Source organism: Dromaius novaehollandiae, chromosome 8, assembly GCF_036370855.1.
Source record: "Dromaius novaehollandiae isolate bDroNov1 chromosome 8, bDroNov1.hap1, whole genome shotgun sequence".
NCBI lineage: Eukaryota > Metazoa > Chordata > Aves > Casuariiformes > Dromaiidae > Dromaius > Dromaius novaehollandiae.
This window is the reverse complement of record NC_088105.1, coordinates 8675231-8690264: the sequence shown is the minus strand read 5'-3', so window position 1 is coordinate 8690264 and position 15034 is coordinate 8675231. Positions and strand designations below refer to the sequence as shown.

At 41.3% G+C, this 15034-nt stretch overlaps 1 protein-coding gene across 3 annotated transcripts in view; it reads left to right on the top strand.

The window, feature by feature from the left end:
* Positions 1-934: 934 nt before the first annotated feature.
* Positions 935-15034, top strand: part of DHX9 (DExH-box helicase 9) — a 29237-nt gene continuing 15137 nt past the window's right edge. Inside the window, exons 1-13 of one of the 3 annotated variants that reach the window (XM_026101033.2) lie at positions 935-1246; positions 3690-3830; positions 5064-5184; positions 5429-5541; positions 5960-6108; positions 9472-9518; positions 10194-10330; positions 10958-11047; positions 11149-11310; positions 12594-12671; positions 13021-13212; positions 13848-13989; positions 14550-14632. In XM_026101033.2, the coding sequence (XP_025956818.2) occupies positions 1136-1246; positions 3690-3830; positions 5064-5184; positions 5429-5541; positions 5960-6108; positions 9472-9518; positions 10194-10330; positions 10958-11047; positions 11149-11310; positions 12594-12671; positions 13021-13212; positions 13848-13989; positions 14550-14632 (1566 nt within the window). In that variant the 5' untranslated portion in view covers positions 935-1135. The other 2 variants (XM_026101035.2, XM_026101036.2) reach the window with 2 other exon arrangements.

Genomic DNA, 15034 nt, shown 5'->3' with positions numbered 1-15034 from the left:
CTGTTTTGTAGAAGTCAGCAGGACTTCATGGTTGAATAACATGTAAACGTGTGCTACAAACAGCAGAAAGCAAATTCTTTCCGGAGGTTGGAGTGAGGAAGGCTTTGACCACCTCTTTTGCTCCCCAGGCTGTTCAGCCCAGCCTTCCGCACCCCTTTGAGCTCCGAGGTGTTGGTTGTGCTTTCGCCTGTTGTCTCTGCCAGGTGACTGGATCTTCTGCATTTGTCCTGCATTTGTTGTTGGTATCCAGCTCTTCAGCGGGCAGAAAATCTGCATTTCCCAGATCTCAGCAGCAGTGTGCAGAGCAGCAGGAGCATGGTGACATCTGTGCCTGGCACAGATTTACCTTGTCAGCTGTTGCCGGTCCTTCTGTTGACTTGTCCTGGCAGCTAATGATTCTGTACCACTCTCCCCTCCCCCCTTTTTAAAATTTAGGTACTTCATTTTCTCCATGACTTCCTATTTAAAGATTCGTGGTTTTCTTTCTTTATTGGGGTCCCCTTCGGATTACAACAGACTATCGCTTTCCACCCCCCCCCCCCCCCACTTTTTACTGGAGGACTCTAGGGCATAAATACACCGTTTGGGGCTGAACTGGCCCAGGTGCAAACGCGCGAAGGCGCTGAACGCGTGTGACACTGGTGCGAGCAGCAGCGCGAGCCTCCCGCGCCGCCGGGGCCGGGCCCCGCCCTCTCGCCGCAACCGCCTCCCGCCTCGTCTCGCTGCAGTTTGTCCCGCAGCGGCCCCCGTCGGCGCGCATGCGCGCCTGCCATTTTGAAGTGCGGGGCAAGGAGACGTGCCTGCTCTCCGCCCTCGGCAGGCCGGTGCCGGGGCGCAGAAGGGGGAGAAGCGGGAGGGCGAGCGGGCCGCGCGCGGGGCTCCGTGCCGCTGCTTGCGGGAGGCTGCGGCTCCGGGGGGGGTAAGGGGGAGACAGTCAGAAAGCGGCCCCGCTGGCCGGTCGCGGCGGGCGCGCATGCGCAGGGCGGGAGCCGGCGCCGGCCTGGGGCGGCACTCGCCTGCTCCCGGCGGCCGTTAGCCCCGCCCCTGCGCGCGGGGGGCGGCCGCTCCGTGCCCTCCCCCCCCCTTCCCGCCGGCTGCCCCCTGAGGGCCGTTAACGGCTGCCGCGGCGCGCGCCATGGGCGACGTGAAGAACTTGCTGTACGCCTGGTGCGGCAGGAGGAAGGTGACGCCGGCCTACGAGATCCGCGCGGCGGGCAGCAAGAACCGGCAGAAGTTCCTGTGCGAGGTGCGGGGCCGGCGCGGGCCGGGGGGGCCCCGCGGTGCCCGCGCGGGGCTGCCGCCGCCTCGGAGAGGGGCCTCGCGCGGAGCGCGGCGCTGTTCGCGTCAGTGGGCTTCCTTCAGAGACCGTTCGAGCTGGTGGTGCGCAGCCATCCTGGGACTGCTCGTGCGTGTGTGTAAAGGCCCTCCACAAACGTACGGTATTCCTTGATGTATGACAGGGGCTGCTGGAAGCTAAATGTTTAGCGAAAATCTAAAAAAGACCCTGATGCATGAAAGCTTGACTGTTTTAAAGTTAGTGTATCCAGGCACCTGTTCCCTTACCTCATGCGGTGTTTTAAGGTAATTGCAAATGTAAAGTTTAAATGGGGGATTGCAAACTGAAATTTCTCACGTGTAGTTTTAAAATGTGCTGAATTGGTTTGTGAGCATAAAGTGGCCTGGTAAAAGTTCTTACAATAAAGAAGAATCATTGTTTTAAGGCGAATGTGTGCGTTAACACTTGTGTTCACACACGTGACCCAAAAGAATTTTGATCATCTGCTGAACTTGTGTGGAAATGTATTAAAAGAAAATTCTGTTGCGTTGGCCTCTAGTCTGTGTGCTGTTGCAATATTGCTCTGCGCTTGGCTGTTGGAGTCCTGAATGCTCCATCAGAGAATTTAAAGTTCAGATTGCCTTCAAGAAGGAGCTAATGCTGAGTCCAAGGCTGCTTGGAGAGTGGGTTAGTTATAAATAAAAATCATAGATCTGGACTAAACACATTGAATTTGTCATTATACCCATCCTTCCGCCTCGCATTGATCCCAGAAAACCCCATAGCAAAACTGAGCAGCACAGTAATATTAGGCCAATACTAGCGGTATTGTAACTGAGGTTGAACAGCGTGTCAGGATTTGAGGGAATGCTGTGCCTCCAAATGAGCAGGTGCCATATGGAAGTGATTATTGCTGGGCATCCCCGTTGTCACCCATTACCGGTAGCTGTGTTGTGTCTTTAAAAGTATCTCCTTTTATTTCCCCACCTTTGAATATATGCTACTTGCTGTCAGACAGGATCTTTGTAGTCTCCTTCCTCTTACGTGTAGGTGCTCTTCTTTTCTCATAACTCGTATGTGCAGATTTCTGTTTCATGCAGAAAGGAGAGTATTTTACTCCATAAATCTGGATTTGCAGTGCACTTCTATAATAAAAGTCTGAAAGTTTTGTGAAATTAGTGGTGAGGCAAAACCTCTTTGGACAGCAGCAAACTGCCTACTCGTGGAGTGGGTGTCAGCAGGGAATGGTGAGCTGGTGCTGCTGGTCTTATTTTGAATGTACTTCTTGACATTTTACTTCTGTGAGAAAACAAATGAAATAGCATATTGGTCTTGAATAATTGTTCAGACAAAGTGATTGTACATATGGTTGTATTGTTGAACCATCCTGTATTTTGAATGCTGATACCCTGTGAGTATCTGTAGAAATATAAGAGCTGAATGGATAGATCTCACTAAAACGTTTTCCTGTGTTAGTTTTCATGATACGATGTGGTGGTTGTAAATCCAGCAGAGTTACTGTTTGGTATTACTGTTGTCCTGGTAAGCTGATTGTCAGTGTTGCAGGCTGGAAACTCATTATTTGGAAACTTTTTAAGCCCAGTACTATCTGAATGTGCTTGTTGATGAGAAAATGAGTATTATCTACCAGTGTGATTCAGCACTGAAAGATAAATGCGATCTAGAATTAGTGCTGTTGTGCAGAACTCTGGTTAGGGCTAACTGGAGCGTTGTATGCAATTGTGCTCCCTTTTTTTTAAGAACAACCACTAACTACAGCAAAAAGCTGTTCAGATGGTCCGGAGAGTGAGGAGTGGAAATCAGAGGCATGTAACTCGTCTATCCAAATGAAGTTCAGATGAAATGAGGTTGCTGAATGTAAATATGTAAGGGTGGAAAATAACTGTTAAAGGTGAAGGGCAGTGGTTGTAGAAAAATAGCTGTAAAATGTCTGGTTAGTTTGAAATTTGGAAAAGGTTTCTGTTCTGTACTCAAATTTTGTAGCAGCTTCTCAGAGAAACTAGCAGGACAGGAAGATGCTGCTTTAAATTGTTGCTCTGTGAAATACCTAATGACTTGCTCACTGTAATAACACGGAACTACAGTAGGGGACACACAAGCTCGCTTCTGTCCCTGTTGTTTGAGATAGACTGGGATGAAGGCTGAGGAAGGTGAACGTGGGGAGAGTTTGCTGCTGCTTGCTGGCAGTGTCCCTCTCTACACTGATTTGTTTTCTCAACAAGGTTTTAGGAAATACTCCTTCTCTTGAGAATGGACCGTTGACATTTTCTTTAATAGGTATAAAATATTTTCTGGCCGCAAGTTACACCTTGAAGAGCTGTAGGAAAAATAACTTTGCCTTTTGAAGACACCTTTGCTTGTACTTACAACAGATGTGTATTTTAATTTGCAGGTTCGAGTAGAAGGCTTTAACTACATTGGCATGGGCAATTCCACTAACAAGAAAGATGCGCAGAGCAACGCTGCTCGAGACTTTGTCAATTACTTGGTTCGAGTGAATGAAATGAAGAGCGAAGAAATTCCTCCTTTTGGGGTAAGCTGCTCCTTTCTCCATACCAAAGACTAATCTTTGATTGTAATGCTGTGCATCTGGGTGCACTTTATTCTTGGAGTTCAGTTTGGCACCCGTGTGCAGTGAAGACGACTGAATCTGTAGGACTTGTGCCTGCAGTGTTGGAAAGCTGAAATATATGTGTTAGTCTGCATAGCCGATGGGGCTGGGATAGAATTCAGAGTTCTTGTGAGGTGCAGCCTGATGTTAAAAGTGCTGAGTGCTCACACCTGATGCTGGGAGTTTTGTGTTAAGTGCATGGTATGATGTATAATGCTGTGTAATTTAAAAAACAGACCAAAAACCCCAAAGCTGCTTTGAAGCAGACATTGGAAATTTGAATATTTTTTAACTTTAAACACTTTATGCCTCAACTCTTCATGTGTGAAATAGGATCATTGCTTTTTGTGGTGTTTTACGAGCCATGCAAGTGTCCCAGCAATGAGTATCACATAAAAGCTGAGGAGGAAGATAATTCTGTCTTTACAACAGTTGTAGTGTACAATAAATAAAGCATGGAGCTAGGTGTTAAATGTCAAGAGGAAAGGGAATACTTTTTTCCAGTGTTTCATTATAAGTATGTCTGTATAACATTAAGTAGTTAGTTTGACTAATTGAAGCAGTTACCTGTGTTAGAGCAGTGCTTCATTGTCTCTAAGCCGAGATGGACCCTATGGTAACAAGACCTATATCGTGTCTGTTGTACCACTTAGTTTCATGGTGATGCCTTGTGCTGCCTAGCTAGATCCTAAATGAGGAGAGTATGTTCTGTGCCTTGTGCTCAGTTAGTTAAATAGACACATTTCAAAAAGGGAAGAATTCAAACTCTATAGATAACTTGTAACTTCATTGTTTACGGAGGGTTTTATATGTTTTCTTACAGGTTTTTTTTGTATGTTCGTAATGTCTGTTTGAGTTATCTTGGGTATAAAATATGGACCATATCTCTTATTTTTCCCTGGATGCTCAAGCAATTGGTTTTGTAATTGCTGAACTTGAAGTCAGGACTACTTGTTTGAAAATCCAGTTCAAGAACATCCACAAAAAGCCAAATATTCTACAGTTGCATTCCTTTCATATTTAAAGAGGAGCTTTGGCTGTTACTATCGCATAATGATGCGTGAGCTCTTTATGCTGCCTAAGGTTTTCTAGCTAAATATTAAGAAGACTTGCTCTGTACAAAGGTGCTGTGTTTCCCTTCATTTTCTTCTGTAGCCAGCAGCAGTTGGTGATACCCCTGATGGACTGATGCATGGAGCAGCTAGAGATGTTGCTGGTTCCAGTTCTACTTTGGGTGGACCTCTTCCTCCACATTTGATTCTAAAGGCTGAGATGGGTAAGACTGTGAAAACTGGAATTTAGATATATGTGGGTGTAATACGTGTTTCTAGATTTGTTTCTTTTCACGTAGTATAATTCTGCACACAGAAGACTGAACTCGTAGTTTTGAGGCAGAGGTGTGACTGACTGCATGAGCACTGAGGGAGCATTCATGTCCTGCTGAGATCGCCAGGCAGTACTTCTCCATTGCCAAGGATGTGATTTGGGGGAACGACAGTTTTTGTTTTTTCCCCTGGTAGATAATGGCCCAGGTGCAGCACCTGGAAGCTCTGGCTCTGGTGGATCTCAGTGGGATCGGGGAGCAAATTTGAAAGATTACTATTCAAGGAAAGAGGAACAAGAAGTGCAGGCAGTAAGTCATTCTATTCAATTCTATTTTATTCTATTCTCTTCTCCATTACTTTAGTTCTTAGAGGTGTCTTTCCCTCCCTTTAATTTATTAGCATTTATAATCAGGCTTGCAATTTTCATTTGATATTTTGCACTTGGTTTTAACTTCAGTTAAAGGTATACCCACTGACTTTTAACAAAGCTAATTTATTTAAGCTAAAAAACAAAACAGATCATTCTGGGTGCTGTGAATATCAGATTATTTGTATAGACGTTTTGCTGCAAAAATGAGGAAATACTGAAGACTTTTCAGCATTTTCTGTAAAGAAGTCTTAACTATTTTACAGTATCTAGATAAGCTATTTCAAAGACTTGCTGTAAGAATGTTTAAAATTGCAATCTACTAGAAACCAATAACTAAATGTTTCTTTTACTATTAGACCTTGGAGTCAGAAGAAGTGGATTTAAATGCTGGTCTTCATGGGAATTGGACCTTGGAAAATGCGAAGGCACGTCTGAACCAGTTTTTCCAAAAGGAGAAGGTTCAGGGAGACTATAAATACACCCAAGTGGGGCCTGATCACAACAGGTCTGGTAGTTTCAGTCACCTTTTATATATTAAGAGTTAGAAATATTTTTGGTGATAGTGTCTAGTCACGCTTTTTTGTAGTGCTCTGCAGTTCTGTGTGAGAATGTGATATTCTTTACCAGGGCCAACAAGGTTTGAAAGATAGTAATTTAAGTCCTTTATAAGTGAAGGGTGTGACCTCATTCATTTCCGTAGTTTTTTGCCTTCTCTCTTCATTTCAGTGCCTCTGACTTGCTTTGCAGACTGTTTAATCCAGTTTCAGAATTGTGACATCCCTAAATCTTGAAATGGGAGTGATGAGCGTTGGTGCTGAGATCTGAGTGACTCTGAAGAAATTTGTATCTGATGTTTTTTGTGGATGTGTGGCTTTTACAACGATTTCTGTGACCTAGCTAACAACTGACATATCGATTTGAATGGAGGGAGTGCTGAATTGCTTGCAATGGTTGTTTGTATAACTGCAGTTTCTTTTGTACAATTTGAGTAAATCTTAAGTATGCTTACATGTGCTTAGCCAGAAATGTGCTTCAGGGACATCTTCTTTCTATTGTGGTTAACGTTTTTCAGCAGAATCTTCTACTGGAAAACATGAGTTTGGCAGAATCAAAGTGATCTTCCTGCAGGAGTTTTGAGGGTGTTCAGTTTCAGTTGAAACCAGTTGAATCCTTTTTGACTTTCTGCCTGTTCCATCAGCAGGGTGTAAGTGAACTGAAAATTTGCATGTGCTTCTCCCAAATGAAAATAATGCGTAACAGATTGTGCATAAAGAATTGATGTTTTTGAACTTTTACCTCTATTTGGAATAGTCTTTAAAAATCAAAACTTTGGGACATTGTGTTAATTCTTATGAAATAATTATGTGCTGTGGTCAGAAATAACGTCATACTGCTGCTGGATTTTTTTTCCTTTTCTAGTTTTATATAAATTTGTTTTCTATGAGAGTTATATTTTGGAAAGACAAATTGAGTTTTCTCATTACAGTCTTCCGTGAGAGACTTACTTGGAATATATACCGGACGTCTGGTATTCTTTTGTGGTTGAGTGTTATAAACATTTAAGGCATTTAAAGTATGTATATTGGTGACAAAGTTTTGAATTCTCATTTAAAACTTATCTTCTGGTCACTTCATCTCCATTTACATTTTCAAGCAAGGGCATTTCTCTCCCTTGAATGAACAATACAAAAAACAGGTTGTACAGTACTAGGAACTTAATACATGTTTGTTCCAGGTGTTGTGCTTGAGCACTTCTTTTGTTCTATAGTTTGCAGGTTGTAGTTCATTTTGATAGGTTTTCTGCAAGGAAAAGCATTAAAATCCATATATTTACTATGCATATTCTTAGGCAGAATGAGGTGGCCATTGGTGACAGTATGTTTCTCAGCCCGCTTACTGTTCTTCTGGAGAGCATTTCAGGGTGTAGCATTTCTTACACCCAGGAAAGCTCATGTGAATTACTCTTGAAGGAATGACAGAAGGGGGAACTGTAAAGATCTCCTGCAGCTGATCAGATAGGTAGAAAACAATCTTAATGTGTCCTAGCATTGCTTTGGCAGAGGGCAAAAGGTGATAACTTTTCTATGAGATTTAATCCTTTTGGTACATAGAGCAAGAGAGGAATGATTTCAGATGTTTTTGGAGTTTTGAGGAGAGTAATATATATGTTTTTAGAAATACCAGTTCTCATGCACATTGGCAGTGTGATTTTTTTTTTTTTATAGTAATAGTCTTTATAAGAAAAGTGTCAGTCTTGATCTCAGATTTTTAAAGGAGAAATATATATATTTTTTTGTTTTCAATGAATCTTAGTCAGTAGGTATAAGAACTTGGTAGTAGCAGTAAAATTTGGAATTGGAAAGTTTGTTTCAATTTTGAAAGGAGAGTGTAATTGTATATATGAATATGGCTCACCTAATACAAACTGTGAGCTAACTATTAAGGGATGGAATGTGGCTTTTCTCTTTTGGGATTCCTTTAGTGGTGCAGGATGCCTTTGCCTTCTGTTCAGGTTGAAGACGGTAGCAGTGGGTGACACCAAGATCTGTGCTTATTCAGACATGGGCTGCTTAGGCTGTACTAAGCAATCTCATGGGAGTCTACGGTAAACTGATTTTGGTGTCGCTGTTCTCCCCTTAGGTGGAGGAGAATGAGATTGAATGCTGACTATAGGCCTGGCTGAGAAACATACTGGCATCGGTGCCTTAATTGGCTGTTGTGTCCCCGAAAGCCAGTGGCCTTTGACCCATGAAGCCACTGTGCATGAAGGTCAGTTTGCTAGTAGTACAGGAAGGAGTTCTAACGCCTAACCTTTTTCTCTATTTACAGCAAGAAATCAAGGATGCAGCTGCAGGGTTCTGCCTGCAGCTGTGGAAGTACCAGAGGCATAGTTTTCAAAGAGGAGCTGCGTCTGATTAAGTCCAGTCGTACATCTTGAATCATATTTGCAAGTTTAAATCCAATCTTATGAGAACTTGGCTTTAATTTTTAATTTGTACAAATATGCACTTAGGTTTGTGACTTTAAAAACATGGATCTATTTTCCATCATCTGCTATTGACATGTAGTTTTCTAACTCCTTTAAGCCTAATTAATGTACCAGTAGACCTTTAAAGGAATTTGCTACAGGGCTACTAGGCAAACTATTACTTCTGCTGCACGCAGTTACTTTTGACTAAGTTCACAGAGTATGAAACTAAGGGTTGAAAATTCAAGTACGCAGATATTGCATCTCCTTCTATACAGATACTTCCAACGTAGTCTTTGACAAAGTGACCTGATTTAGTTTTGTCTGTGCTCGGAGCAGGCCAAATCTGTGGAACTGCAATGCAGAAAAAGAGTAGCTGTAGCAAGTGTTACATCCAGGTTAATAAACCTAGGCTCTTAGTGGGATTTATTAACTTTGGCCCATGTTACATTAAGATGCCATGTGCTTTGTAATTGTTGTCTCAGACAGTCTGGAGCATATTTCCTAATATGTGGCTTTAAATTTCAATGCTGAACAGTAGTATTTGCAGGATTCTTCTTAATGGATCTACTGATTATATTGATAGCAAGTTTGTTACCTTCTGACTTGAGGTTAAAGGGACTAAAGCGCTAGTATTGTACCCTGGTCGTTGATGAATTGAGAGCATCTGACTGAATACACACGAGCAGGTCTTCTGCATGAGTTTTCATTTCTCAAATACTATTCAGAGAAAAACAAAACACACTTAAAATGATAAAACCATTACTTTGTAAGGATTAAGTAAGAAAATATTGCTGAGTTTCGAGCTTTGCCTAAAAAAACTGGAAAGAGTGTCTACTTTGGCAGGGTTGATTTCAGCTGCTCTTGATAATTGTAGCCCTCATGTTCTTTCTTTTACAGGAGTTTTATTGCAGAAATGAACATTTATGTGAAGCAGCTGGGCAGAAGTAAGTGTTCCTCTCTATTTTTTGTCTTAGCAGGTGATTGATGTCGGTGCAGAGAACTAGGTAGAACCCTTGAGTAGGGATTTTCATAGTTACATGTTGGAGCCACTTTCAAGGGTGAAGGTTCATGTTTGTTTCCTGACGTGCAGTCTTTTTTTCTGTGTGCTGTGCTTGTTGCATTCTACTCCTTGCCTATTACATGCTTCCACTAATTTTTCTTCTGAGCACAGAGGAGTGCCTAAGGGATATGGTAGGTTTTGTCTGTCTTGGTAACTCGTCCTTCGCATATCTTACAAATGCAGGTGTCTAATGTGTTCCCAGGCAGTAGGTGGGCTTCCGTAATATTTATGTAGAGATTGCAGTAAAGCTTATATAATGTAGTTGGTATAGGATAATCATACTTCCTTAGGTATTGAAGGCAGAAAAGACCTCCAAGTATCCTTTATTAACTACAGGAGCTCCTTAGAAAGTCAGTAAATACTATTATGTAGGTAGTGTGAGTCAGCTGATAAATGGGCCTCGTTGAACTTTATGTTGGAACTCTGGATTTATCAAGAGTTGAGAGTCTTTCCATGAAACCTGGCTTGTGTGAACAGTCACAAAGCTCATCTCAGCAGTATCTCTGTGGAAGCTGTTTGCATCATCAGCCACTGCCACTCTAAGCTTTGTGTGCTGCAGGGATCTTCGGTCGTGAGCATGGATCAAACAAAAAGCTGGCAGCCCAGTCCTGTGCCCTTTCCTTAGTTAGACAACTCTACCATCTTGGTGTCATAGAGCCTTATTCTGGACAGACCAAGAAGAAGGAAGGAGAATCGGTGAGTCTGGTAGAAGGACCAGAAATTGTTGCTTTTGTTTTAGTGACACACGAGCACCCTCTTAGGAAGACGAGGGAGTGAGTTAGTGTTTGCACTTGATATTTAGCAGATTGGAAGTTAATAAATCATTTTGATTCTTTGGACAAGTGACCGATTTTTGGTCTGGCCAGTGATTTATATCAGAAATACAACTTAGTGTGTATGTGAATGGATCAGTAAAGGAATTTGATAGCATGTGAAATGAAATAGGACTTGCAACAAATGCTCTTATCAGTATAGATTTTCTAGAAGCTTAAAAAAACCAAGAGTTCTGTTCATGCTACATACAGTTCTCTGGTACATTTAGCATTTTTTTGGTATTTGGTTACCAATATGCCAGTATCTTCCTGTTCAACTAAACTCTAGACATTTCAGAGTATTCCACAGATTCTCGTTGGACCAAAAGTTGGCAAAATGTTTCAGGAATGTGAGTTTTGAACTGATGATGTTTTTTTGCCTTGTTGCGCTAGGAACTATTTGCTGGTTCAGTATACGCTCTAGTAGTCTGCAGTTCCTACTTTCATTGTCTGTATTTTTGTGTATATCTACATGTAGTTTTAAAATATTTAATAGCATTCCATTTAATAGGTGGAACCCTATGAAGTGTCGCTCTCTTCTGACTTAGAAAATCAGCTGCAAAACATTGTACGGGAGCTGTCTCTGGAGATTGTGCCACGGGTGAGTGTGTGGTTCAGATACTCCACTCCGGTATGTACAACCAGGGCTGCTTGTTTTAATGCATTCATCTTTCTCTGCCCACCTTCCTTCTCGATGTATAGCCTGAAGATCCCAGGAACCCAGTTCTGATTAACATTGGAAAGCTGGCGCATTTTGAACCGTCCCAGAGACAAAGTCCAATGGGAGTTGTTCCATGGTCACCCCCTCAGTCCAACTGGAACCCTTGGACCAGCTGCAATATTGATGAGGGTCCTCTGGCTAATGTAAGGCAGCTCAAAAACAAGTCAATTTTTTGTTTTCTTGCTTCTGGAACTTTTGAATGCTGTTTTCCTCAGGCTTTCTCCTGAGCTATTCCAAAAGAGAAAATAGAACTTCTTCCCTTCTTGACCTGGAGGAAAGGAGTTCTTTCACTGGTAGGAATTCTTTGTATTTAATTCATGTTTTTTTAGGCCCTCAAGCAGCAATGTCTTGGATGTCCAATTCTTTGCTTTGTTTATTTTTTTTTCCCTGCTATTGTGCAGCCATTAAAAGTTCAAACTGAAATTACAAGGTAAGCATATGGGCATCACATTTGTAATTCGCTAGCCTCTCTTTGCCATCTTTGCATGCTAAGAATTTCTCTTTTGGAAGGAGAAAGTGTTCTGAGTGGTGTCACTGCATAACATGAGTGCTTGCTTTTTCATTGTTTGTAGTCCCATTCACCACAGGATGATAAAAAACAGCCATCTGGTATCATAAAGTGAGGAATAAGAGAAGAAATAGTATGTCATCAAGTACCGCAGGCTGAATTTGGCCACCAGCATAACCTAGTCAGCAAAGATTCTCAGGGCAGGAACTTCAGTTTCCTACTATAGGGGAGCAGAGAGCTTATAACCAAAATAACAATTTAATACTTTTTTCCTCTGCAGTTTTTCTGTGAATGACTTTTGTTTAACGTTGTTCATTTACGTTTTGATTAAAAAAAAAATTGAGCTTACTAAAACTGTGAGTTGTTATTTAAAATGCATAATGAATATATTTACTGACATTGCAAAGTGAGCTAGCTTTACGTCTCATTAGGATTTCTATTTGCTAGTTATGGTGCAGCTAACTTCCTTTCAGTAAAACAAGTTAGCCCTTTGGTAGCAAATGTGAAAAGTTCTTTAAAATTCTTTCTTAGTTGAATTATAAGATTTATCTGATAAATTTCTCTCTCTGATGAGTTTTCCCTTTTAGCTACTGTTGTGTGAGTAGTGATGTACTTCCGTTATCTTATTCCTTACTTAAAAAAAACCCTGCTGTCACAGTGGTCATCCGAGTATCTCACTGGCTTTTTCAGTTTGTGGGGTCTTTCTGAAAGACTTCCAGGGATGGCCATTTAATTTCAACACACTAATGAATGGAAGAGGACAGCTCATCTGCCTAACTCATTTTAGGGCATTATGTGGGACACGATCCTTTATTGATATTTGGAATTGTTACATTGGTGCGACTGATTTTATAAAAAAGTTATGATACGATTAAATAGAGCATCAACAAGTCTCCAAACACTGTGTTTACTTTGCAGGCTACTCCAGAGCAAATAAGCATGGATTTGAAAAGTGATTTTGTATACCGTTTGGAGCAAGATCAAGAATTACAAAGGGTAAGTGCTCTTCCTGTAATTTGGCATGCTTGCGCTGGTCTTGTTCTCTTCCAAAAGAGGTTGAATGTAATACACACAGTGCAGAGCGTTGTGGATTTCAGTAGTAATATATGCCGAGTTTTCAGAAGTACGGGATGCTACTGTGGGTTAAGTAAAAGCTGGGATGGGTGTGGGAAATGTGTTGCCGCTGTTTTAAGAGTCTAGTTAGAGCAACCCGTAGCTTGTGTGATAAGTTTTTCCTTTGAGTAAGTGAAATCTCTGTAGAGGATCGAGAGGAATTAAGCACGTGGAGCAGAACAGGTTGATATTTGGACGTGACTGGAAATGTGCTTTTCCCCTCCCACCCCAGATACTACAAGAGAGGGAGGCTCTGCCTGTGAAGAATTTTGAAAACGAAATTCTGGATGCAATCCGCCACAATTCTGTGGTTGTAATTCGTGGTGCCACGGGTTGTGGCAAAACCACACAAGTTCCACAATACATACTGGATGAATATATCAAGAGCAACAGAGCTGCAGAATGCAATATAGTAGTGACACAGGTAAGGAGTACGTCACAAATGCAACTGCTTAAGTTTCATGACTGGATACTAGAAATGATCTATTGGGATGTGCTGAGAAATCTAATCATCATCACAGGCATCATTCATACAAGCTTGAAGAAGCCAGATTCTCGCTGGTGCATGTAGGAGTCAGGAGTTTTACTTCACCGTGACATTAATGCCGTTGCTCCCTGTAGTACTTTCTAATGGTTTGTGTTGTTTCATTATCAGATAGGACTTGGGAGAACAGTACATATGAGAAACCTCAGCATCATATACATCTTCATTTGAAGTGTTATTTTTTCACATACGCTGGATAGGATCAGATACTCTGGCTGGTACCTTGCCCTCGTGAAAAATTATTGGCCCTTTGAGGGGAAAGAATTCAGCAAATGCCAGGTGGTAGTTTCCATATATCCTTATATCCTTCCTCTGTAATTGCATGTGCATAATCAACCATTTCAGAAGAAAAAAGCTTGCTGTTAAGATATTAGAGTTGTAATGACTATTGTATAAAGAAATCTTAGGAAAGGGCACCTGTAATTTTTATGATTTATTTTTGTGCTTGTGGTGGTGTTCTGGTAAGCTAATAAAACTTCATCATGAAGTTGTGGAAAAACTGTTTCATCCCACAGCCTCGGAGAATTAGTGCGGTTTCTGTGGCAGAACGTGTGTCATACGAGCGAGGAGAACAACCTGGGCAAAGCTGTGGGTACAGCGTACGATTTGAATCTGTGCTTCCTCGGCCACATGCCAGTGTGATGTTCTGCACTGTAGGTCTGTATTGTTTTTTTTATGTATGGAGATGATTACTTATGACTCTGAAGTCCTTGAGCTAGCAGCAAAAGTGGAAACACGATTAGATTAATTTTTTTCAGAAAATCTATGTAAAAGATGTAAACATTTTTTTTGGTTAGAAGTAGTTTTCTAATATGCTGTTCTGGCAAGGAAGGATGAAGATGGTTCAGCTTGGTTTTCAGCTCACTGGAAGTTTGCTAATAAATACGGATCTAATATGACTCTCATAATCACTTAAGGAGATGAAATTGCTATATGTTGTTTGTTCTTAGAAGAAGACAGAAAGGGAAGCGGTAATGGGTGGGAAAGAAGAATTAATCTCTCTAGTAGTAACACTTTGTACCCTCCTGTTGCAGGTACAGATGAAAGCGTGGGGGATAGAGATGGGGTAGTGGGTAGTAAAATGTGTTGGACAGTTGGCGTATTTCTTAGTTGTTTTTTTTTTTTAAAAAAACAGTGCAACTGTTCTCGATGTTTTATCTGAAATTAAAGAATTGAGCTGTTCCTACGTTAACATCTAAATATTATATCTGCTTAAGGTGTTCTTCTGAGAAAGCTGGAGGCTGGGATCCGTGGCATTAGTCATGTTATTGTTGATGAGATTCATGAGAGAGATATTAATGTGAGTTACCTCATGATTTTGATCATATTTCTCTCTGTGCTTCTGTGCTATTTAACTTTTGTATGTGTTCCTGTGTAATTGTGCACATGTAGAAGGAAATAGTGCATTTTGCTGGATGCCATATATGCAAGTCTTCTATCTGTAATGAGATTTTAAAAATTCTTCTCTTAATTACTTCTCATCTCATCAGAAGATCAAGAACTTAGGCTTTCTTGCTATCCTATCGCTTTTGCCCATTAGGATCTCCTATATCCTGATACTTTCTGGAAAATAGAAGGGCATCATACTAGTACTTTCTGTTCAAAAGTGGGATATCACTGAATGTAAGAGTCAAGATTGGTTCAGGGAACAAATAATGGTGAATTTTTTTTCCACTGTTTTTTTGCACCACTTTTTCTACTG